We start from the raw sequence: 26,307 nt of genomic DNA on the forward strand, positions 1-26,307 counted from the left end.
TTTTTTAAAACGTTATCAGAATTGACTATTTAGTGAATATTTGAATTTCAAGCACTCCTTCAGGACTGTGAAGTGCTCCTCTCCTCGTTTCCTCTAGCCTAGATGACACAAATATAAGATAATTCAGGTGTTATAGCAGCAACAGCAATAAGAATGAAAAACACAGGACAGGTACAGGTTACACAAGGATATAATAATACAAATATATATGTATAAACAGAACAACAGTAAGGATGAACTAAAGACAGTTCTGGCCCTAGATGTTTACAATGATTGTGAAAGTGAATTACATTATGTGCAGCCTGTTGATAATGAATATAAATATATGTATACACATGTGGCAGCGGGGTGTGGTTAGGGCGCCGGCTGCTGGAGTGATGGGAGTGGCTCGGCCGGAGACCAGACAGCTGACCAGAATCAGGTAATCAGTCACTGAATAAAAGCATGTGTTAACCTGGTTCTGGTCTCTCTTGCAGTAGGCTGGGTCCTGGCAGGACGTCCGAGCCGCATGAACAGCACCGTTAGGACGACACCACACCGTGTCTGTGTTCCTCTGAGCAGGTTGTTCTTTGGTAGCTAATAAAAAACATTGAGCTGTTCACCTGTCTCCCTCTCCTTCTGTCCCTGTGTAACCTGGGAGTGAGCGGAGGTGCTCACAGTGGCACCTGAACAGGGACACATGACAGAAGGAGAAAACCCCACAAGCCCGCTGCCTGGGGCTGGCTCTCGAGCGTCTCGCAGCTATACAGGAGAGCACCACCACCAGGGGCGCCGCCAGGGATTTTGGGGTCGACAAACTCCTGGGTCGGCTAGGCACTGCTCGCTTTTACACAACACTGGATTCAACCAAGGGCTATTGGCAGATTCCCCTTTCTCCAGAGTCTAAGGAAAAAACGGCCTTCTCAACTCTGTATGGTTTGTACCAGTCAAACTTTTGGGTTGTTCGGAGCTCCAGCCACCTTCCAGCGGCTCATGGACCGGGTTCTGCGTCCCCACTCTGCATATGCTGCTGCTTACTTGGATGATGTCATCATTCACAGTGAGACGTGGGAGCAGCATATGCAGCAGGTGGGGGCAGTGCTCGAGTCCCTGAGGCAGGCAGGGCTCGCGGAAAACCCGAAGAAGTGTGTGGTTGGACGGAGGGAGGTACGGTATCTGGGGTGCCACTTGGGCGGCGGGCAGGTGCGGCCACAAATAGAAATGACGGCCGCCATTTCCGCCTGTCTGGTCCCCAAGATGAAAAAATAAGTCAGGAGGTTCATGGGGCTGGCCGGCTACTACAGGCGGTTCATCCCGGCCTTTTCTGAGCTGACCAGTCCCCTGACCGACCTGACCCGAATGAGTGCTTCAGATCCGGTCCAGTGGACGGAGCGGTGTCAGCTGGCGTTTGAGAGGGTTAAGAAAGCCCTCCGTGGAAAGCCACTCTTATACACTCCTAACTTTTCTCTCCCTTTTGTTTTGCAGACCAACGCCTCGAACCGTGGGGTGGGGGCCGTTTTGTCCCAGCAAGTAGAGGGGGTCGACCGCCCCGTACTGTACATTAGCCGGAAGTTGGCGCAGCGTGAGGTGAACTACACTGTTGTTCTTTGGTAGCTAATAAAAAACCCTGAACTGTTCACCTGTCTCCTTCTGTCCCTTTGTAACCTGGGAGTGAGCGGAGGTGCTCACAATATGTATGTGTTTGTACAAATATACAGTCAGGAAGTAAATGGATGATTAAAAATGAATATAAGTATGAATAAATATGAGACCAGTTTAAAGAAAAAAAATCTAAAACAAAGCAGAGTCCAAAATAAGTTTCCCCGGGGACTCTTTACGGTGACGGACCTTGGGACCGGAGACGGGAGAACAGGTGGAGGTGAGTGTTATGATAACTACTACAGGGATGAGACCGAGATCTACGGCCCCAGAGATCACCTCCTTTTCACTTACTCCTTTTACTTTTGGTACGTTACTTTATTTGTAACAGAGCATTTCCACACAGTGGTATGAAAATAGCAACAACAACTCTAGAAAACTGAACGTAAACAATGGCACATATGGTGTTAGCAAACAATAGCTCTAGCTAATGCTATTTGCACTAACCGTAGCTCTTCGGGGCTCCATAACAGCATGGGTTGTCGAACATAAATGTAATGATAAAATAGGCTTGTTTGTAGAAGTGAGCTTTACAATAGATAGGGACACAACGCTTTCAAGCAAAGAACAGAGCGTTAGCAAAGACTTTCCATCCTGCATGGACTCCAGCCGTGTGCGGCCGACAGTGTAGAGACGTCCTGGTACACTTTCTCGTTTCGTGTTGTGCCGTCGAGCTCCCGCTGTATTTTTTTTATCTGCAACGAGATGGAGGAACGTCTGTACCTCGTCAAACGACCACGGCAAGTTTTGTTTTGCCATTTCTTATTAAAAATACTTGCTAATGGTAGCTCGTCTGTTTTTAAAAATGGTGCTTATGCGACGCTTGGGGACTATCTCGCGCAACAATTGTGACGATTCTCTCTGACCAATCAGCTGTCGGGAGTGTTTTACGTCACTAGTTTAGCATATTTTCAGCTCGCTTGGAACCTCGACTGAGGTGGTCCTAAAAAAGTACCTGTGAGCCGGACCCTGTAGTGGAAAAGCGCCTTTTTCATTTGTATTAAAGCCAGACTATTTAAAAAAAACACAAACGGTCTGATTTTATCATTGCACAACATGTGTGAATAAACTCAATTTGTGATTGTTATAGCAGTAATATTAAACACTCATAGTTTAAAAATAATACAGCAAACAATTAACAATGTAAAAGTTTGCCCGTGGTGAGATGACGAGGCTCCGTTAAAAATAAACCTCTTTTAGTGAATTACTGAGTTCAGGCAAATTAATAACGTTTTAATGAAGTTGAGTACAGGATATTCATATTTGTTAGTGCTTTCATGTCAATTCGGCGAACATATGATACATTAAATGATCGTGAGGATGATGATTGAAAATCATTAGTGTGAGCCGGGCTGCATTTCCTGACGTAGAATGGGATGAAAAACCGATTATTTTTGTAGTTGTAGCATTTTATGTCAGGGTATTTAAGTGCGGACCCAAAAGCAGTAAAAACATGGGAGGCAGCCAGGTATGGGAATTTGAAGGTAACACAAAGCGAGCTTTTATTAATCTGATACAAAAAAATACAAGAAACCGGCAGGAATAGGCGAGGAGAAAGAAATCCAGTTTTTCACTCTGACCTGTTGCTGCTATAAATGCCTGAATTTCCCGAAAGGGATAAATAAAGTTCCATCTTATCTTATCTTATCTGTCTAATCCAGTGGCGAGCCGTGACTTCTATACCTAGGCCCTCTGTAAAGCCCACCCATTCGTTCAGTTACTATAGCTGGCCCTCTGTGAATTTACAGCAGGACCACCAATCAGCTCCGATCTTCACAGTAACTCGCAGAGACGAGCTTCTTTCATTTAACCCTTCACATTCAAACAGAAACTGAATAGGCAGATTTGAAGGATTTATTTCTTTGGAAATGTTATTTTAAATACAATTTAAATTAAGTTATTTTGGTAAAACTAATTAAAAATATAACAAAAAATATAACAAAAAAAACATTTTAAAAATAGGCTACATATATATTTTTTAATGCTTTTAAATATTATTTTGTAGAATATCTTAGAGGGCCCTGACGGCTCGCCACTGGTCTAATCTAGAAAACGGAAAATGTGTGTTTGATTGTAAAAGTTGTGTTATATTATTTACAGGGAATTTTGCAAAAACCAAGCAACTTGGAACAAATCTATTAAGAATGTCACTTTTAAATTGGAATAACTTTTTCATTTGTATATATTTTGTGACTGCCTTTTATCTAAAAGTGTTTTATTTTTAGTCTCTATCTTATAATAGCAGGGTGATGCAGAGTGGGGTCGCCTATCCCTTTAAGAGAGAGATGGAGGTGTGGCGCGTGCATGTGGCGTGTGCATGTGTAGAGCGAGAGTGAGCGAGCGTAGTGTGTGTCCGGAAGAGAGCGGGAGTAGCAGCAGTGATCAGTCTGTCTCCAGTTAGCTGTGTAACAAAGTCCTGAGGAAACACAGCGGCCTCCCAAGGAACAGCCTGCCTGTCTGCCTCATTTCAGAGTGGGTTATTGAAGCCGAAGCCTGGTGCTTCAGTCCGGGAAGACTGCAGAGAGTCCTCCCCTGTATTCCTCCACTACGGTCTGGGAGCAGCATCTATCTCCACTGTTGCTGTAACCATGTTAATGTCCCTCTGTGGGACCAATAAAGGACTTCTGATTCTGCGGACAGACAGAAGAGAGGGGGGAGGGACGGGTAGGAATGCGGCCTTCTTCTTTTCCCGAAGAGTCCTCTTCCTCGCAGTCCACCATATCCCAGGATGCAATGCGCGCCGGTGACGAGGAAACAAAGAAAATGTCGGTCCGGTCTCAGAGAGAAAGCAACACGTCAGGAGTAACTGATACATGTGAGTTTTGGGTTGAATTTACTTTAATAACTGATAAATGTGAGTATTGGGTGTTTTGTTCTCGTACTGTATTTACAATCAATACTCCAGACTACGAGGTGCTATATTCAACGTCTATTGTTATACCCAGACGGAGACATTCATGTGTGGTAGGAAGGTGAACTTCACTCAACTCTCTGGCTGCGCAGCATACTGTGTCCACGTCACGTCACGTGGGCCAATCATAAACAAGCATTATTAACCAGTGCTATCCACATATTCAGTCGGAATATTACATTGGGTTTAACTTACTTTAATAACTAACGTCAAACCCAGGGGCATTAACATGTTGCATTAAAATAATACGGATAAACACGTGACGTTAGTGAAGTTGCACGTGCTGCCGTTTACTATTTTATATTGAAATCAACTCGGAAGCTTCCTAATGTCAGACAGAGATCTCGACTCTGTTATGGATAACTTATACTTTATATTAAGTGCATAAATAGATCAAAGTGAAAACATTGGACCTGCTTAACTCACAGTCCGGTGTGATGATACATCTGACATGTTGCTGCCGTTTGCTCGTTTTTATTTTAGACTCTGACATGTTGCATTGTTTTAGTGTTTATTAAACTTAGGGACACAATTACAACCTCTTCTTTCAGCTCATGCAGCTCGGAGGTAGGGCAAACAAATGTGCTTATATTTGAAGTATATCCATTTGATTTTATCATCTTATCTTGAAGGTATCATGCAAAATGCACTTTTTGATGTCTTGTATACATAAATATGTGCGGTGTGTAAGGAGACTCACAAATGTCAGAAAATAAAACGTACCCACATCTGTAAAAATTGGGGTACAACGGAGCTGATCCAGATTTGCTGCGGTCATGATGACATTACTAAAAAGTGCTTTACATTGAACTCCTGGCAACGTTGTGCCCACGTCCCAAACTATCGTCTCCATATACAGTCGGCTAGCTGAATCCCCTCCCTCAGCTGTGTGTCTGTGTATTCAGTTTACGAGAGGGACTTAGAGTAGAGTTGTTATATATATATATATATAATACATAAGTGTTGCACGGTGCACCAATATTAGAAAGGTATCGCAATACCCTGCTGTTAAAAACATTAGAACATTTTCGAGCCTGAGACCTGAAAAACAGGCTCAGGGCTTAACAGGTTAATAGAAAGTCTAAGCCCTGAGCCTGTTTTTCAGGTCTCAGGCTCGAAAATGACATTCCCAGAACAACTGACTATATCTTCACTTCTAAAAGGGTTAAATTAATAATCTTTTTTCTCAAAGTAATGATAAACCTGTGAGTTGGATGTAGAAAAGTCAGAATCCAATATAGATGCTTTTAATTTTAAAGTAAATTCAGATTAAACATAGTAAAAAAAAAAATTAAATTATAGTGTCCGTCCAAAAATAAATAATTACTTATAGTGAAAACCACCCTTGGATGATGGGTTAGTAGACTAAAAGCTTTAGGAATCCAAAGTACAACATATAATAAGTACCGTGTATCAAGATTGATGCAACACAAGTGAAATTTGACCTTTTTAAAGAGATTTAGCAAAAAGAAAACACTTCTGGGGTCATTTGGGTGGATTTGACCTATCTCTGGCCCCCCTTGCTCGATTTTGATGGTTGACACCTCTTTCTGACCGTTAGAGCCAATATAATCAAGGGGAAGTTCCTAAATCCACCTACACGTTACCATTGAGGAGTTGGAGTGATGCGCACGCAGTTTGCCCAAACCGAAAGCTATGTTACGCTCGGAAAACGGAAAACTAGGCTTATTGCCATACATGTTATGATGGATTATCAGTAATCATTTCAAAGGGACACAGAGACATTGGATTAACCTTCATTAGCGTTTTTGTCGTTTTAATGCCATTGAACACAACTTTTGATCAGAAAAACAGCAAAGGTAAGACCTATTTGCCGTTTTGGCTCAGTAAAGCTACGTGCAGATCCGATAAGTAATAAAGTATTTCTACCGTGAGTTCTGTGCTAAGTGCGTTAGCATTTTTTCGCTCGGGGCTCATTCAGAGGCTTGGTATTACCCTTGTGTTTCGTTTAGCAATTTTTTTTTCATATCGTCAGTTAGCTGAGTTTCTTCCCGTTAAGTGGACTTTAGAGTCTTTATTAACTCTTGAAACTCTTTAAGCATTTTATTCGGTAGTTGTTGGATAATGAATAAATATATTCATGTCGACATTTAGTTCAATACATTTGGAATATCACTTTACAAAAATATTGCCTGAAGAAATACAATGGATAAATAATGAAATAGAAAAGGAAAAAATTAAAAATAAGTAATGTCACAGATCAAATAATGCCTACGTTTATTTATTCGGTTCATTTAATGAAATATTTAGTTTTTATTTTGGCAGGTTCCTTCCATAATAACTTGGATAACCACAACCGTAAACATGTAAAGCAGTAAAATGCAATATTTACATTTATCTAGATTTATTTTTTAGAAAAAAAGTCAGAACTTTGAAAAAAAAAGTCACAATTCGAAAACGTTTATTGAACATTACAGCAGTGTAAACATATTCTAGTAGTCCCCAAACATATTTTAATTCAAGTCAATAGGGGATCGATGTCTGCCGGTGGACGAGTGGCAGGCAGCACTGAAAGTGGTTCTCAGTGTTTTATACTTTAATGCAGCAACTCAATTAGCATTAGCATTATAAGCATAATTTGCATCATAAGCATCATTATCATCTTTAACTTGTTTAGTATCATGAGCCAGTGTTGTAGTCAAGTCACCAATTCACGAGTCCAAGTCACTATCAAATCCCCACTTTTCAAGTCCGAGTCACCCAAGAAGAGTCCAAGTCAAGTCCCAAGTCTTCATGTATTAATCTTTGTGGATATATGTGTTGAAATGTAGCTGCTCCTCTACATTGCTTTTATCCTGTCATGTTATACTAATCTGTGTATTGAACTGCTGTGAAGCCAGTTTGGCTACAATTCTTGTAATAGGTGCTATACAAATATAAAGCTTATTACTAATATTAATATTATTATTATTATTTATATTATTGTAAATTACCTTCTAACTATATTTAAAATGTGTTACCTTTTAGAGAAGTGATTATATTTGTTTGCCAATATTTTGAAGGAACTTTTACCGGAAGTCAATGGACAACGGAGCAGTGTAAACAAACATGTATAATGACGGATAGATGACGAATTAACATCTACTAAATAGTTGCATTCAGATTTTAGCACCCGGTTGATAAGGGCACAAGTTCTTACGTTAGTAATGATTGTATAAAAGCAAGGGTGTGCAATAAACAGATACCATCAGTCGGAGAGTCTGACCATCATTCAGCCGGGGACGCTACAATTATTATAGTGAATGTTTAAATTCTATCAATAAATATTAAGCCCCAGAAAGCACATGGCTACTTAGCATGCAAAATGACGACATTCTGCATGTTAAAGGTCCCATGTCATGCTTTTCCGGTTATTACCCGTCCCCTTGTGTTATGAAGCTTCTGCATGTGAACGGTCTGCAGAGTCACAAACCCTCAAAGTACACCCTGTAGCGAGTAAAACTCTAACACAGAAAAGACCTGTCTATGCTGCCCCAGAACGCCTCGTTGGAGATTTCTCTTTTTCCATTGTTTTCTTCCTGGGTACAGTGACGTGCCCATACAAATGGACCAATCCGTGGAGCCGTTACGTTACGTCCAATCCACGGACTTCCTCACACACACACTCAATCTTTTCTCAGCTGCAGCTCCTCCCTGAGACGGCGGGACGCGGCGAGGCTGTGAGACGGTGTGTGAGCACACACACAAACTCCCAGCCAGGCTGCGGGTGTGTGTGTGTTCAGGCTGGTTTCGGGCTGTGTCTCGCTGTCTCGCAGACGGCCACTGGGCTCATAGGGAGGGGGGGGGGGGGAGCTCCAACAAGCCGTTTAGGACAGAGAGTGAATACACATACTATACAGAGATGCTGTATGAGAAACCAATGAGATTTTGCAAAATTGCACAATATAAATCTATTTTAGTAGACCTCAACAATGGAATTATGATCAGTAGAAATGGCCATGACATGGGACCTTTAAGTAGCCATGTGCTTTTGTGTTATCGGCTGAATCTTTATTTATTGATTATCAATCATCAATCAATCAATGTTTATTTATATAGCCCAATATCACAAATGTTACATTTGTCTCAGTGGACTTCACAGTTTGCACAGAATATCAGTATGACAATACGACACCCTCTGTCCTTAGACCCTCTGTCCTTAGACCCTCACATCGTACAAGGAAAAACTTCCAGAGAAACCCCACAGTTTAAAGGAACATGGGAGAAACCTCAGGGAGAGCAACAGAGGAGGGATCCCTCTCCCAGGACGGACAGACGTGCAATAGATGCCGTGTGTAAATCAAAAAGATAATACATGTACAACATAGGTAGTCCAAATATTTGGAAATGCATGTGTCTATAATAAGAAGATGAATCCACGAGGATATCCATCCAGGACTTATGATCCAGGACCACAGCAGCAGGCACAGCCACGACTCAAGATCCAGGGCTCGCGATCCAGGACTCGGGACCACAGCAACACGATCAGCCACAACTCAGGATCCCGGTGAAGATAGACACCAAAAAGAAATTTGGGGAAGCTGGGTTATTGGGAACATGAGAGTACACAGGTACAGACAGAGAGAAGGAAGAAGTAAGGTGTGCCCCGACAGTCTAAGCCTATAGCAGCTAAACTAGGGGCTGAATCTAATCAGCCCTAACTATAAGCTTTATCAAAAAGGAAGGTCTTAAGCGCACTCTTAAAAAGAGATAGGCTGTCTGCCGCCCGAACACAAACTGGAAGCTGATTCCACAAATGTGGAGCTTGATAAGAAAAGGCTCTGGCTCCCATTGTACTTTTAGAGACTCTAGGAACAACCAACAACCCTGCATTCTAGGAACGCAATGCCCTAGTAGGACAGTAGGGTACAATGAGTTCTTTAAGGTAAGATGGCGCCTGCCCATTAAGGGCTTTGTAGGCGAGAAGAAGAATTGTAAATGCTATCCTGTGTTCTCTAGGGAGCCAGTGTAAGGCAGCCAGAACAGGAGTAATGTGGTCCCTTTTCCTAACTCTGGTTAGTACATGAGCTGCAGCATTTTGAATCAACTGAAGCGACTTAAAGGTAGGGTAGGTAAGTTTGAGAAACCGGCTCGAGATACACTTTTTGTTATATTCCATGGAATGCTCTTAACATCCCGATAGCAATGAATATCTGAAGTGCTTTGACAAAAAATCCATAAAGAAATGTCATCTGTGGAAGCCGTAGTACTGTAAAAAGCACGACCAATCATCTGAGCCGGCCCGGCTAAAATAACTGGATGGCCTACCTGCCTGTCAGCCTTCCATCTGTGCACAAACTTATCTCGTGCCCTCATTGGTCATGTGCGCGTTCGTGTGTGTTGGAGGAGGGGCTCTGTGAGGAAGTGGCAGATTTTTTCCGGCTGTGTATTTTCAAATTCTAGCGATCTCGAGCTGGTTTCTCCAAAATGACCTACCCCACCTTTAACTCACTTCTTGGTACACCCTGATAATAAAGAGTTACAATAATCCAGCCTTGAAGTAACAAATGCATGGACTAGTTTCTCTGCATCGTTTGGAGGCAAGATATGCCTGATTTTTGCAATGTTACGTAGATGAAAGAAGGCGGTCCTTGAGATTGATTTTATGTGGGCGGATACATCCTGATCAAATATAACACCAAGGTTCCTTACAGTCTCACTGGAGACCAAATTAATGCCATCCATAGTTAGTATATCTTTAGATAATTTGTATCGTAGATTCTTTGGGCCGAGTACAATATCTTCAGTTTTGGCCGTGTTTAACATCAAAAAGTTTAAAGTCATCCATGTTTTTAAGTCCTTGAGGCAGTCTTGAATTTTATTTAGATGATTAATTTCATCAGGCTTGATGGATAAATATAGTTGAGTATCATCCGCATAACAATGAACATTTACAGAATGATTCCTTATAATATTGCCTAAGGGGATTAGATCACGTTACTCTGACGATAGTGTTCAAGACAGCCTATAGGTCTGAACTCGATCCTTGGAGTAATGTGTTACGGAGCCTTCTCTTCAATATTTTTTCCACATAGAGCATTTTGCGCTGCTCTTTCCCAATGTGGAAGCAGAATGTGTGAAAGCATACAGCACGATCAAATCAAATCAAGTTTTATTTATAAAGCACATTTATAAAGCACATTTATAAAGCACATTTAAAAGCGATTTTTGGTCGAGCCAAAGTGCTGTACATGTAATAAAAACACATTACTACAATCACAATAAAAGACAATAAATTACAACAGATATATATAATTATTTTTTTTTTAAAACACAAGGAAAAGTCAGGAGTCGTGCTCCGCTCTAACTAGAAGGCCAGAGAGAAGAAGTGTGTTTTTAGTGTAGATTTAAAAACCCCTAGGGTCTGGGCCGACCTCACATGGAGGGGCAGAGTGTTCCAGAGCCTAGGGCCAGCTGCTGCGAATGGTGCCCTCGGGTTTTGAGCCTGGTCTTGGGCACTACCAGCAGCAGCTGGTCAGCAGACCTTAAAGCTCTGGCTGGGGTGTAGCGCTGGAGGAGTTCAGCTATATAGGCCGGAGCCAGCCCATTTAGGGCTTTGAAAACAAATAAAAGGAGTTTAAAATCAATTCTGAACCGAACTGGAAGCCAGTGTAGTGAGGCCAGAATTGGGGTGATGTGGTCACGCTTTTTGTGGCCAGTCAGCAAACGTGCAGCTGCGTTTTGGACTAGCTGCAGGCGTTTAATTGAGGCCTGGTCCATACCCACATACAGAGCGTTGCAATAGTCCAGTCTCGAGGTTACAAAGGCGTTAATAACCCTTTCTAAGTCATTAAAAGATAAATACGACTTGGTTTTGGCCAATAGTCTTATTTAAAAAAAAAAAAGCAGGATTTGACTACGGTGCTGACCTGCTTGTCGAATTGAAAAGTGCTAGTGAAGGTCACTCCAAGGTTCATGACAGAGGGGAGGATGTTTTTTTTGAGAAAGCCCAGAATATCAACCGGAGAGGCTGGAGGTTGGGGTCCAAAAAAGATGACCTCAGTCTTGCTGTCCAAGTCGGAGCGTCAATGTACAAGTCGAGTCCGAGTCATCGTGGGGGAAAAATTCACGAGTCTGAGTCCAAGTCATCGTGTGCGAGAATTCACAAATCCAAGTCCGAGTCGCGTCAATCAGTGCGTGAGTCCGAGTCGAGTCACGAGTCCCGAAAATCGGGACTCGAGTACTCCGTCTCTGTCATGAGCTATGATGAAGTGTTTCCCACAGACCGGTAACGGTATTAGCTGACCGGGTTCCGTTGCTCCAACTACAGTCACTAATTTGACTTTTCAGTTTGAGAAAAAAGTCAGAATTTTGATATTTTCTGAAAAAAGTCAGAACTCTGACTTTTTAGAAAAGTTTCAGGATTTTCAGACCTTGTCTCGTACTACTCTTGCCTATTTTCTACGTGTTGAATGAAGGGTACAGCTAGCAGTGCCTTAATAGGAGCCCCCTCCGACTGTCTAAAACAATCACTAAAAACAGACCAACATCTCATGCAGCCAGTACATACAGAGCTAACCCTGCTAACTAACATTAGCATGAATTACTCAAACCTACATGTAGAAACTCATATCTGCAAACAGAAAAGTAGAAACTTCGTCCCCACGCTCTCCCTGTCCAAACTAAGCACTGTTACTATGATTTAGATCAGCTACAGTACTAACTCACCTGTTGTCCTGAAGCTCTCCAGAGCATCTGGAAAAAAGTGTAATTGACAGACAATCGAGCCAACAGAAACACAGAGTGGGCGGGACTTAGCAAATCAATAAGCAAGCATTTAAAATAAGGAATGGATAAGGGCTGCAAAGTTAATGAAGTGTTACTCGTGGTTAGATTTTAAATTCTTATACTCTACAGTTTCTCTGAATATGTGTTTCCTGTTTCCTGCAGACGTCCAGCAGCTGGTGGTGGTTAAAGAAGAGGTTGCCCCTGAGCAGCAGGAGTGGAGCTCCAGTCTGGACCAGGAGGACCCAGAGCCCCCCCCACACATTAAAGAGGAACAGGAGGAACTCTGGAGCAGTCAGGAGGGAGAGCAGCTTCAAGGGCTGGAGGAGGCTGATATCACCAAGTTCACATTCACTCCTGTCCCTGTGAAGAGTGAAGATGAGGAAGAGAAACCTCAGTCCTCTCAGCTTCATCAAAGACAAACTGAACACCTGGAAACAGAAGCTGATGGAGAGGACTGTGGAGGACCAGAACCAGCCAGGAACTCAGATCCAGAGAGACATTTACAACCAGAGACTGAGGACAACCCTGGAGACTCTTCTGAAGACACTAAAGACGACCCTGGAGACTCTTCTGAACCTGACACTGAAGACAGTGGAGATTCAAAGGAGCCCAGAAAACCTGTGTCAGCTTCAAAGTCTGCAAAAAATAAACAAGACCCTGTCAGTGATTCAACAAGTAGTGCTAGAGAGAAACGCTTTATATGCTCTCAGTGCGGGAAAGAAAATTGCAGCAAGTTACATCTGAATAGACCCATGAGCACCCACACAGGAGGGAAACCATTCAGCTGCTCAGTTTGTAACAATTATTTTACACAGAAATCAAGTTTACAGACACACATGAAAATCCACACAGGAGAGAAACCATTCAGCTGCTCAGTCTGTGACGATTCTTTTACACAGAAAGGAAATTTAAATAGACACATGAGAATCCACACAGGAGAGAAACCATTTAGCTGCTCAGTCTGTGAGAAGTCTTTAAAACATAGAGGAGATTTAAAGAGACACATGAGAATCCACACAGGAGAGAAACCATTCCATTGTAGTGTTTGTCATAAAAGATTTATCCGGTGTAATCTGGTCAAAAGCCATAAGTGTGTTGGTCGTCAGTCCTCACAGCTTCATCAAACTCAAACTGAGGAGAACAGAGAGGCAGAGCCTCCAGCCAGCAGCTCAGCTGAACACATGGAAACAGAAGCTGATGGAGAGGACTGTGGAGGACCAGAACCAGCCAGGAACTCAGATCCAGAGAGACATTTACAACCAGAGACTGAGGACAACAACACAGATGACATATTCTGTTCATTTTCAGGTTGGTATTAGTATGTTGTCTTCATGCTTTAATGTTAAGAAAGCGCTTTATTTTTCTCATACTGCCTCTTTTCACCCTCTGTCTGAAACCAGAGCCCAGTCTGCTCTGATTGGTTAGCTGGCGGGCTCTGTTGTGATTGGTCGACCATTACATTACATTACATGTTACTTGTTAGACGCTTTTTTTATCCAAAGCGACTTACATACTCAATACTGTGGACAATCCCCACAGGAGCAATTTGGGGTGAAGTGTCTCAGGGACACAACGACATGCTGACTGCAGTGGGGTTTGAACTTGCTACCCCCTGATTCGAAGTCCAGCACTCTATCCACTGAGCCACAGCCGACCACTTAGCGATGTCCCGTCCCTTAGCCTATCATGTACAACGGGTTGACGCCACCGTGAGTGGCTGGCTGTTTAAGCAGTTCTCCTGTTTCTCTACTTTTTTTGTTATAGTCTTTATTCTTTTCATTACTCTTTACCTTCACTGTACGAAGTTTGTTGAAGATACAACATTTACTCTTATTTATCCCCAACGGGGAAATAACTTTTATTTGTAACCACACATGAACACATGCCGAAACTGAACCCCATGCAGGATAGGAGAGTGAATGGGCAGCCAGTTTGCCGGCCCCCAGAGCTGGGGGTTCAGTGCCTTTGCTCGAGGGCACCTCCGCTGTGGCCCAGGAAGTGAACTGGTACCTCTCCAGGTACCAGTCCACGCTCTGTATTTGGTCGGATCGGGACCGGTGATCCTTCGATTCAAAGTCTAAACGTGTGTGGCGCGGGCATGTGTAGAGCGAGCGGGAAGTTTAGCGTAGTTTCTGGAAGTTAACGGGAGCAGCAGCAGAACAACAAAGTCACAAATATAAACAACATCCTCCCCAGAATATTGAATGTTGGATTTCATTTACTGATCCTGCAGACACCCGCTACACAGGGCGGAAGTCCTGCAGCATGCCCCCCCCCTCTTCAGCAGCAGCTCATCAGAGAGGAGAGGAGACGCCCCCCGAGATACACTTTTTGTTATATTCCATGGAATGCTCTTAAAGGTCCCATGTCATGCTTTTCCGGTTATTACCCGTCCCCTTGTGTTATGAAGGTTTTTATGCATGTAAACGGTCTGCAGAGTCAAAACCCTCAAAGTACACCCTGTAGCGAGTAAAACTCTAACACAGAAAATACCTCCCCAAAACGCCTCGTTGGAGATACGTCACTGCCCATTTGATTCTTCCATTTCGTTCCGGGTACGGCATGATGTCATGCCGTACCCGGAACGAGAGAGATGCTGTTTGAGAAACCAATGTGAGTTTGGAAAAATGCACAATATAAATCTATTCTAGTAGACCTCAACAATGGAATTATGATCAGTGGAAATGGCCATGACACCTCTCCTTTAACATCCCGATAGCAATGAATATCTTAAGTGCTTTGACAAAAATCCATAAATTCATCTGTGGAAGCTGTAGTACTGTAAAAAGCACGACCAATAATTTTAGCCGGCCCGGCTAAAGTAACTGGATGGCCTACCTGCCTGTCAGCCTTCCATCTGTGCACAAACTTATCTCGTGCCCTCATTGGTCATGTGCGCGTTCATGTGTGTTGGAGGAGGGGCTCTGTAAGGAAGTTGCAGATTTGTTCCGGCTGTGTATTTTCAAATTCTAGCGCACTCAAGCTGGTTTCTCCAAAATTACCTACCCCACCTTTAACTTGGCCCATTACGTGACTATTTGTGTTGCGGGGGGCCCGACTTTTTTTTTTCTCCAAAAGGGGGGGCCTGGCAGAAAAGGTTTGAGAACCACTGCTGTAACCCATTATACATAACCTGCATCTTCATCAATATCTCAACTCTTTAATATTAATTTGTAACCCTCTGTGTTTTATTTGGGATGCAACGATACCGATCCCATTAACGGGTATCGGGCCGATGCTGTCCTCATGTACTCGTACTCCTATCGGTGCATCCCTAACTTTTGGACACAAACATAACATGTTGGTGCATAAATGTAAAAAGATATTAGCCATAGGTGTTTATGATATTAATTAGGAATTTACAAATAAGGGGTTCAAAATGGGGCTTTGAGCGGTGACGTAATGAACACAACAGCTGTTCTCTGTAACGTCTCTGTGTGTGTTTCCTGTTTCCTGCAGACGTCCAGCAGCTGGTGGTGGTTAAAGAAGAGGTTCCCCCTGAGCAGCAGGAGTGGAGCTCCAGTCTGGACCAGGAGGACCCAGAGCCCCCCCCACACATTAAAGAGGAGCAGGAGGAACTCTGGATCAGTCAGGAGGGAGAGCAGCTTCAAGGGCTGGAGGAGGCTGATATCACCAAGTCCACATTCACTCCTGTCCCTGTGAAGAGTGAAGATGATGAAGAGAAACCTCAGTCCTCTCAGCTTCATCAAAGACAAACTGAACACCTGGAAACAGAAGCTGATGGAGAGGACTGTGGAGGACCAGAACCAGCCAGGAACTCAGATCCAGAGAGACATTTACAACCTGAGACTGAGGACAACCCTGGAGACTCTTCTGAACCTGACACTGAAGACAGGGTTGATTGGAAGGAGACCAGAGAACCAGATTCAAACTCTAAGAGAAATAAACAAGACCCTGTCAGTGATTCGAGACGTAGTGCAGGAGAGAAACCATTCAGCTGCTCAGTCTGTAAGAAATCCTTTCCAGAGTATCGCCGTTTAAAGAAACACATGATAATCCACACAGGAGAGAAACCATTCAGCTGCTTAATCTGTAAGAAATCTTTTACAGTGAGAGAAAGTTTAAAGGACCACATGAGAATCCATTCAGGTGAGAAACCATTCAGCTGCTCAGTCTGTAACGATTCATTTAGACATAGAGTTAGTTTAAAGAAACACATGATAATCCACACAGGACAGAAACCATTCAGCTGCTCAGTCTGTAATAAACCTTTTGCTGGGAGAGGAGATTTAAATGAACACATGATAATCCACACAGGAGAGAAACCATTTGGCTGCTCAGTCTGTAAGAAATCTTTTACACAGAGTGGAAGTTTAAAGGATCACATGAGAATTCATACAGGAGAAAAACCATTCAGCTGCTCAGTTTGTAATACATCTTTTGCACTGAGAGGAAGTTTAAAGGATCACATGATAATCCACACAGGAGAAAAACCTCACAGCTGTGATCAATGTGGGAAAACATTTTCTCGACGTAGTAACCTCAAAGTCCACCAACACGTTCACGCTGCAGACCTTTAATAATTCTCCATGGAGCTAGCTAGCTGATTCCTCTTGCTTGCACTCTGATAGTAGTCGTGATTGAAAACTACTGATTGCTTGAGTTCCTCTTGGGTCTTTTTCTTATGACCATTTCTGTATAAAGTATATTCTTTGTGTTAATTCTGTGTATTATTATATATTACTCGAATTTGCAGAAGTGCGCACCAGACAAACTCCTACCACATCCTGTAGAGATGCATTTCCTGATATAGCTAACATTTTTTTCCACGAAACTGTGTCTCGGGGCTTCTTAACATTTAATAAACTATCAATGTGTCATACCTACTTAACGGGAAGAAACTCAGCTAAAAATCAAATCAAATCAAAGTTTATTTATAAAACACATTTAAAAGCGATTTTTGGTCGGGCCAAAGTGCTGTACATGTAATACAATCACATAAAAACACATTACTACAATCACAATAAAAGACAATAAATTACAACAGATATATAAAAAAACACAAGGAAAAGTCAGGAGTCGTGCTCCGCTCTGACTAGAAGGCCAGAGAGAAGAAGTGTGTTTTAAGAGTAGATTTAAAAACCCCTAGGGTCTGGGCCGACCTCACATGGAGGGGCAAAGTGTTCCAGAGCCTAGGGCCAGCTGCTGCGAAGGCTCGGTGCCCTCGGGTTTTGAGCCTGGTCTTGGGCACTACCAGCAGCAGCTGGTCAGCAGACCTTAAAGCTCTGGCTGGGGTGTAGCGCTGGAGGAGTTCGGCTATATAGGCCGGAGCCAGCCCATTTAGTGCTTTGAAAACAAATAAAAGGATTTTAAAATCAATTCGGAACCGAAATGCCCTTATTACTTATCGTAACTGCACAAACAAGATGTCGACTAGCAAGCTGAGATTCCACAGATTCCATACATATAATGTCATCACTGTACGACCAGAATTCGCGGAGCTATCAGCCAGAAAAGAGAAAGCAAACAACATCCGGTTTCAAAACCATAACAATAATTACGTCTTACCTATTGTTGATTTGTGATCAAAAGTTGTGTTCAACGGAATAAAAACACCGCTCAAGGTTAATCCAATGTGTCTGTGTCACGTTGACATTTTTACTGATAATCCATCATCATATTTATGGCAATATACTGGGTATAAAGTTTAGCAGTCCAGGGCTTCAACTTTCAGATATGCTTCGTTTGCATCACTATCACTCCGCAATGGTAATGTTTACGTGGATTTGGGAACTGCCCAACGATTCTATTGGATCTAATGGTTAAAAAAAAGGTGTCAATCATCCAAATCCAAAACACAGAGCGGACAGCAGATAACAGAGCAGATTACAAGATGTTTTTTTTTTTTTATTTTTTTTTTTACAACTGTTGTATTTGGATGGAATGAATACCTATAGTGATAATTCAAAGTAATAAAATGATTTTTACAGTGAAAAAGGTCAAATGGAACTGATGGTTCCCAAATTACCCAGAGGTGATTCCGCCTGGACTTTATTTTTCTCAACCTCTCTGAAAAGGTCAAACTTCACTTATTTTGCATCAATCTTGATACAGGGTACTTATTATATGTTATAGTTTGGATTCCTAAAGCTTTTAGTCAACTAACCCATCATTCAAGGGTGGTTTTCACTATAAGTAATTGGGTTTTTTTAGGCGGAGATTAGAATTGACATGTTTTTACTATGTCCCATCTAAATTTACTTTAAAATAAAAACATCTATATTGATTCTGACACTTCTACATCCAACTCACAGATGTAACCTTGCTTTGAGAAAAAAGATTATTAATTTACCTCTTTTAGAAGTGAAGATATAGTCATTTGTTGTGTTAATGGAATTTTCGAGCCTGAAACCTGAAAAACAGGCTCAGGGTTTAACAGGTTGATCCAAAGGTTAATCCAATGTGTCTGTGTCACTTTGAAAAAATTACTGATAATCCATCATTCCATTTTTATGTCAAAAACTGAGTTTTCATATTGGCTGCTAATGATAGCTACCAGAGTGTATGACAGCTTCCTTTTTTGGGCATTCTGGCTGCGCATCACTCATTCACCAATGGGTAATGTTTAGATGGATTTTAGGAACTTCCCCTCGATTCTATTGGCTCTAACGGTTAAAAAGAGGTGTCAATCATCAAAATCGACCAAGGGGTTCCAGAGATAGGTCAAATGCACCCAAATGACCCCAGAAGTGGGTTTCTTTTTCTAAATCTCTCTAGAAAGGTCAAATGTCACTTGTTTTGCATCAATCTTGATACAGGGTACTTGTTTGTTTGTAGCCTTTATTTAACCAGGTTAAAAAATCCCATTGAGATCAACGATCTCTTTTTCAAGGGAGACCTGCGGTACATTTAGTTACACATAAAAACAACAGAAAACAAAAGGACATCACAACATAATTACAGGGGTATACATTAGCAACCTATTTATAGTGACAGGTATCCAATAACATGTCATCCAGCCGTGCTTTAAAACGATGCAAGGGAATCAAAATGCTCAGTTTCAATATTTTTTGGTTCCAAGCTAGAGGAGCAGCGCACATAAAAGCTTTAGTACCTAAAACAGTCCTAGCACTTGGCACATGTAATAAGAACACATCCTGGGATCTCAGGCAATAGCTACTTGCCACTCTCCGTGAGATCAAGGAGCAGATATAAGTCGGTAGTTTACCCAGCATGGCTTTATATATAAATATGTACCAATGACTGAGCCTCCGACCAGTAAGTGAAGGCAGACCTGCCTTGGCATACAGGGTACAGTGATGAGTAAGTACTTTACAGTTAGTAACAAATCTCAGAGCACTGTGATAGGCGGCATCTAACCTTTCCAGGCAATGGGCAGGTGCATTCATATAGATCAAATCACCATAGTCTAGCACAGGTAAAAAGGTCACAGTGACTAGCCTTTTCCTGGCTTCAAAAGAGAAACAGGACTTGTTTCTGAAAAAGAAACCTAGTCTAACCCTCAGCTTTTTAAGCAGATTAGTGACCTGAAGTTTAAAAGTAAGACAATCATCAAGCCAGATACCAAGGTATGTATAACAGCTAACCACTTGGAGTACTTGTCCTTGCATAGTCACAATATCCAAAGCAGTCTCTGGAGTCTTTTTAGCTTTAGAAAAGAGCATTACCTTGGTTTTCTCAACATTTAAAAGAAGCTTAAACTCAGCGAGCTGAGTCTGAATAATGTTAAAAACAGCCTGTAATTTAACGCCAGCCTCCTTAATGGAGGGACCTGCACAGTACATCACGGTGTCATCCGCATAAAAATGTAAAGTAGCTTCATCCACATTTTCACCTAAACTATTGATGTAGATGGAGAATAAAAGTGGACCTAAAACAGAACCTTGAGGAACACCATTAGCAATGTTTAACCACTCAGAAGACAGCCCATCAAAGTGAACACATTGGGACCTTTCAGAGAGGTAGTTCACAAACCACCCCACTGCATGGCTGGATAAGCCAATACTGAGTAGCCTCTGCTTTAAGATGCGATGATCGACGGTATCAAACGCTTTGGAAAGGTCAATAAATAGAGCTGCACAACTCTGCTTTTTATCTAAAATACTTGTAATGTCATTCACCACTTTCATTGTGGCAGTGATGGTGCTATGTTGCTTTCTGAAACCTGACTGATGTTTAGACAGGATGTCATTGTTACATAAAAACACCTTTACCTGTTCACTCACTAGGCGTTCAAGCACCTTAGCCAGAACTGATAATTTAGAGATTGGCCTATAGTTATTTAAAACAGTTGTCTCCCCTCCTTTTAGTAGAGGCAGGACATACGCTGACTTCCATACTTTAGGAATTGTGTTTGTGCTGAGGGAGAGGTTACAAAGAGAAGTGAGAGGTGGAGCAATAAAATGTGCAGCTATCTTTAAAAAGAAAGGTTCCACGTTGTCCGGGCCGGCCGGTTTCTTAGGATCTAACTTAGATAATGCTTCATGAACAACATTTACAGTAAAAGGAGTAAAACTGAAAGGGTTTTCCAGACCACATTGTTCAGAGTCACAGACTGTGGTGTTCACAGAAGCAGAGTTAGTCACAGAATCAAACATAGAGCCACAGGACACAAAATTATTATGTTATTATATGTTATAGTTTGGATTCCTAAAGCTTTTAGTCTACTATCCCATCATTCAGGGGTGGTTTTCACTATAAGTAATTTCTTTGGACGGACACTATAATATACATTTTTTTACTATGTTCAATCTGAATTTACTTTAAAATAAAAAAAGTGACGTTATGGTCATTTGTTCTGGGAATGTCATTTTCGAGCCTGAGACCTGGAAAACAGGCTCGGGGGCTCATGACGAACATACATTTGTACCTCACTATAAATACTGTGTGGTATAATAAAACGCCATCGCTCACCGACACACTCTTATAAGACATCCTTAATATAATTTGTATTAAATGATTTTCATTTTAGATTGAAATTCCCTGTTTGAATTTTTCTGTCACTTAAAGTGGACCTATCATGCTATATTTAAATGATATATTGTAGGGCCATACCTATATAAGGTATATTTATACGTTTCTGTTTTCAAAATACCAAACAGATCATGATTTTAAGCCATGCCTCATTTCGCTCTATTTGCTGTTCTCCAGCACTGTTTTTGCAGGGGGCTGATTCTTTGAGCTGCTGCTGACCACGCCCCCCTGCAGGAGAGGGGAGCGTGCTCTGAACAGCTGCTGGGCTGTCAGAAGAGGGGGAGAAAAATAGATCTCCGTCTTCCGTGTTTTATTATAGCCTATTATTATATAGAGTCGTTATTCATTTGTTTTAAAGCTCAATAAATAACAAAGAAGACCTTTGACCGGCACTTTTCTAATTTTGTCCGGAAGATTTAAACTTTAACGGACATCTTGACCGGCGAAACAAACTGAAACTGAAACTTTGCTGCACGGTCCCCTCGTTCCTTGGAAGAGGCGGAGAGGTGGGTGTTTGTCATCTGCTGGTGGACTAACCGGAGAGAGTTACAGTGCTTGCCTCGACGGGGAGGGATTGCATTGAATTACAGCAGCAGGAGCAAACGCTTGCCTCGGGGAGGGAGAAAGAAAGCCACAGCGGAGAATAAACAGAAGGGTAACCATGGTAACTATGGGCGGGAAGTCTTCTTCGCTGCTTTTGTGGCAGACTACAGCGCCACTTACAGGCCTGGCATATGTACTACAGCGTCTCCAGCGCTTTCGAGCGGCAATGGCCGGCCGTGGCCCAACCCCACATTCCCCTGATAGGTGGAGAGTTGGCCCAATAGCCGTAGCGCCACTTCTGTGACGACATAGAAGTGTTCAAATCTGGATCAGTTTTTATCAGATCCGTTGCAGCCCCTTTTTTAGAGATTTGGGTATGGAGGAAAATAGAGAGGGTTGTGTTTTCTGACACTTGGTGAGTTCCCTGGAACACCGGGGACACATATTCATGTAGAAAAGACGTACAAAAGTGCATTTTGCATGAAAGGTCCCCTTTAATATGTTTTGTATGCTGTTGTGATCGGTTCAGACTCAAAGCAAAGATATTAAGATTTTTGGACTTCCCTATAAATACTGTGTAGTAGAATAACATTTTATTACCTGGATTTGTTGAGGAAGGCTCAAATGTGATGCCCGTTTTTTCTCCTGTGTTAAATGTGATTGTTGCTGCTTTAATCTGAGATGAAAACGTAACACTTGTTTTCTAGTTTCTCATTAAATTTGTCAACGCAAAAATACTCTGTGACCTGTGGCGGCCGGCCCATAGGGGCGCTAGGGCCGCTGCCCCACCTCTTCCCACATTCAAGATTGTCATTAAAAAAAAATGTAATGAACAAGGTACATACTATATAGTTGGTGTCAGTTAAATGTATAATCTACGATAAAATATCGATACAAATTGTTTTACAATGTCTAAAGTTACTGATAAGTCACGTGTTTCCTGCTTGGGGCGCAGAAATCTTTCCACTGTATGTCAGTGAGCGCCTGGTCAAACAGACAAAGCCCATCAAAGATCCCATTAAAAGGAAAAACCTCCCTCTATTCAGCCAGCCTCCAGTCCGAGAGAGGTTCAGGTCCGAACAACAGCTCTCATCTCTGAAGAATGACTGTTCTCTGTTCTCTAGGCTGTACATTGTATCTGAGATACGTGATGGAAGTGAGTTTTTTGGGATTAATTATGTGAAATATAATAAACTTGAAAACCAGGCATGTCCATCATCATTGTCACAAATGGGTAAGCTCAGAACTGGTACCAAGTCAGAGTTGGTGGGCTGTTTGGAGGACCAGATTTCTTTACAAGAGAATGCATCCCACCCCAAAGTTAAGGCTTCATCCTTGATGGGCCTACTCTTGTGAACATGCTACGACCTGGTGCTGCGAAGACGTTTTTTTATTATGCGCAGAAAGCGCAAGTGTTAAGGAATAATTCTTCTAGATATCTAACCTTTTGCTCTGTGACGTTTTATGATCTACTCTGACGTCTGTTATCTCCTTTAAGGAAAGGCCTTGGTGCCATATGTGTTGTTGTCATCAGTTTGTGACCGGTCAACTTGTCTGGCACGAAGGGTACTTGTTGTGAGAACACTGAGGCACTTCTTTATCGGTGTTTGTGGACTCTAAGATGTGAAATCTTTGAGGCCATGAGTGTCGGACGCAGGTGGCTCAGTGTTCCCAGCTGTTTAGTCTACTCCTTCAGAGATGTTGATTACTCTCTGTGAACCAGTTCAAAGGTCTAGCATAGAGAGAGGCTCTTCAGAATTGACGTGGCAACTCTACCATGTAGTCAGAACCTCTGACTCTTTGATTTGTGATGTGAATCCTCCGGCCGAATACTCTGAATAAACCCATCAGTGTTTGACATCAAAGCTCCAACTCTCACCGTGTCTCCTTCCTGAGTCGGTGACTCCCAATGCATTGCTACACAGAAGTTTCCCCCACACTCACCATACATCCTGTCTCAGCTGGAGCATGTCAGCAGAATTGATGTCGTGTGGGATGAATATTTCCCCCAAAGTCTGAAGGCTGAAACACACAGCAAGAGAGGGAAGGGTGTTCATAGACGCGTTGAGCCATCCAGTGTCATTCCTAGAAACTGGCCAGAGTTTCTGCGCATTGAAGACAAGAAGGCTGAACTGTTCTTCTTCCTGGCAACCAGTGTGACAGCCCTCAACACTGGCAAACAAATAATCAGTACTTGCAACACGCACACACGAGGAGGCTGATACCCGCATCCTACTGCACCTAGGAGATGCTGTGAAGGAAGGGTAGAGCAAGGTGTCAATACGCACAGTTGACACGGATGTGGTAGTACTGGCAATCACAGCAGCCCAATCCCTCAACATCACTGCTGTGGGTTGCCTTTGGAGCTGGGAAGAGTTTTCGGCATTTAGCAGCTCATGAGATGGCGAGGTCACTAGGTCCAGATCGATGCATAGCCTTACCAATGTTCCATGCATTTACTGGATGTGACAGTGTCATCTTTTGGTGGCAGGGGCAAGAAGACGGCGTGGGATACATGGATGACGTTTGATGATGTCACTAGAGCCTTCTGTGCCTTCCCACCAGGGGAAGCATGGAGACGCAAGGAAACCACGAGAAGCAGGGAAATGAGTTTTAAGAGCAATGGGACGTCCTTTCCTCCGGAGCGTCACGTGAAGCGACGTCCGTTTGTGATGACGCTGCACAGCTGTTCGTCTGACAGCAGCTCTGTCCCCGTTATTTTCACAAACACCCCCGCCTCTGTTAGTACACATTTACTGACACAAACATTTGTATCATCTGTTGTAGACCCAAATACATTAAATAAAATAAGAACTCATTCTCAAAAAAGATAAACGCCATTATTTTTATTTTTTATTTAACCTTTATTTAACCAGATAAAAACATTGAGATAAAATCTCATTTTCAATGCTGACCTGGCCAAGAAGGCAGCAACGTTACACATAACACATAACACAAACATATAAAATACAGAGAACATAAAGAAAACAAAAGACGAAAAAGCAGTCACTACATTGTGCACATTAGGACAATAAAAAAAGTACACTACTTGTTACTGCAAGAGCAGCTGGTGGTGAGGACTTCAGACAACTTCAATTTAAAACATGATATAGAGACAAGTGCCCTCAGTTTAAAGCGTGATTGAAGGTCATTCCAAGACCAAGGACCATAATAAGAAAGACTCCTTTTTCCAGCCTCAGTCCGTACAGTAGGTACCTGGACCCGTATCCAGGCACTGGGTCTGAGGTTGTAAGAGTCACAAACTGGGGCAAATCTGACACATTTGTGGAGTGGAAGCTTACCTAAAATGGCTTTATACATTAATAAAAACCAGTGCTGCATCCTACGCATAGTAAGTGAGGACCATCCAGTTAGGCTATACAATGTGCAATGATGAGTCCTATAGGGTGCATTTGATATATAACGCAGTGCAGCATGGTAAAGTGGGTCAAGTTTGGCCAAAACAGTGGGACAGGCAAATCTATTCTTAAAATGTATAAACGAACATTAGTTGGATTAATATTGATTAGAGTTCACAATAGAAATAAAATAATTGAGAGAAGAAAAAGAGATATGTTATCTATCAAAACCCAGTTAGATTAACATTCATTGGATTGCACACTTAGTTTGTTTGTGTGGATATGTAGCACATTAACATGTTAAATAGCACTTAATGACTGACTGAATGGAAATGACAATAAATGAAAATGTATAAACGAAAAAGCGATCATGAAAATGTTTCCAATAAATAAATAAAATGATTTTTGTCCACTTTGTTGTTCAGATATATCACATATTTGGCGGGTTGGGATGCGGCCTTCTTCTTTTCCCGGATTTGAAGAGTCCTCTTCCTCGGTTATGGCTAGAAAGGATCCGTCTTGTGTAAATATGACGTCACGTTCTCGTTATAACTCGTTGTAATCGGAGCGGCTCGGAAACACATCTCCAGCAGTAACATGCAACATACACATTAATGCAGAAGCAATATTAATAGAGAAACATCAGACATAATAGTAAAACACTGAAAGGGAACATTTTATTGCACCAGGAGCTATCTTGGGACTTTTACTGCGATAACGTTGACTTGCCTGTGAATAAAAAATAAACCATAGTGTTGGTGATCTACAGTGATCTACATTCTTCTTTGAACAGCAAGACCGTAACTATTTCAACAATCACACTCCCTGTAATTGACATAATTAATAGATAGTTTAGCTTCTCACCATCATTTGCTGTGGACCACTGATGTTAACGATCGTAACTGAAAGGCTGCCTGCCAAACGTAAACATTCAGCCACGTGACTTGCAAACTCTCGCGAGTGTTTTACACAAGACGGATCCTTTCTAGCCATAACCCTCTTCCTCGCTGCCCACCGTATCCCAGGATGCAATGCGCGCCGGTGACGAGGAAACAAAGAAAATGTCGGTCCGGTCTCAGAGAGAAAGCAGCACGTCAGGAGTAACTGATACATGTGAGTATCGGGTTTAACTTACTTTAATAACGGATAAATGTGAGTATTGGGTTTAACTTA

General features: G+C 42.2%; 1 protein-coding gene across 1 annotated transcript in view; it reads left to right on the forward strand.

Moving 5' to 3' along the window:
* The window catches only part of LOC117486600 (zinc finger protein 84-like), a 113,039-nt gene extending 95,905 nt beyond the window's left edge, over positions 1 to 17,134 (forward strand). The window contains exons 4-5 of the mRNA XM_034135104.1: positions 12,437 to 13,427; positions 15,726 to 17,134. Of these exons, the coding sequence (XP_033990995.1) occupies positions 12,437 to 13,427; positions 15,726 to 16,818 (2,084 nt within the window). The 3' untranslated portion in view covers positions 16,819 to 17,134. The remainder of the gene's footprint in view (positions 1 to 12,436; positions 13,428 to 15,725) is intronic.
* Positions 17,135 to 26,307: the final 9,173 nt, after the last annotated feature.

The sequence above is a fragment of the Trematomus bernacchii genome, unplaced genomic scaffold (genome assembly GCF_902827165.1).
Source record: "Trematomus bernacchii unplaced genomic scaffold, fTreBer1.1, whole genome shotgun sequence".
NCBI classification, from domain to species: domain Eukaryota; kingdom Metazoa; phylum Chordata; class Actinopteri; order Perciformes; family Nototheniidae; genus Trematomus; species Trematomus bernacchii.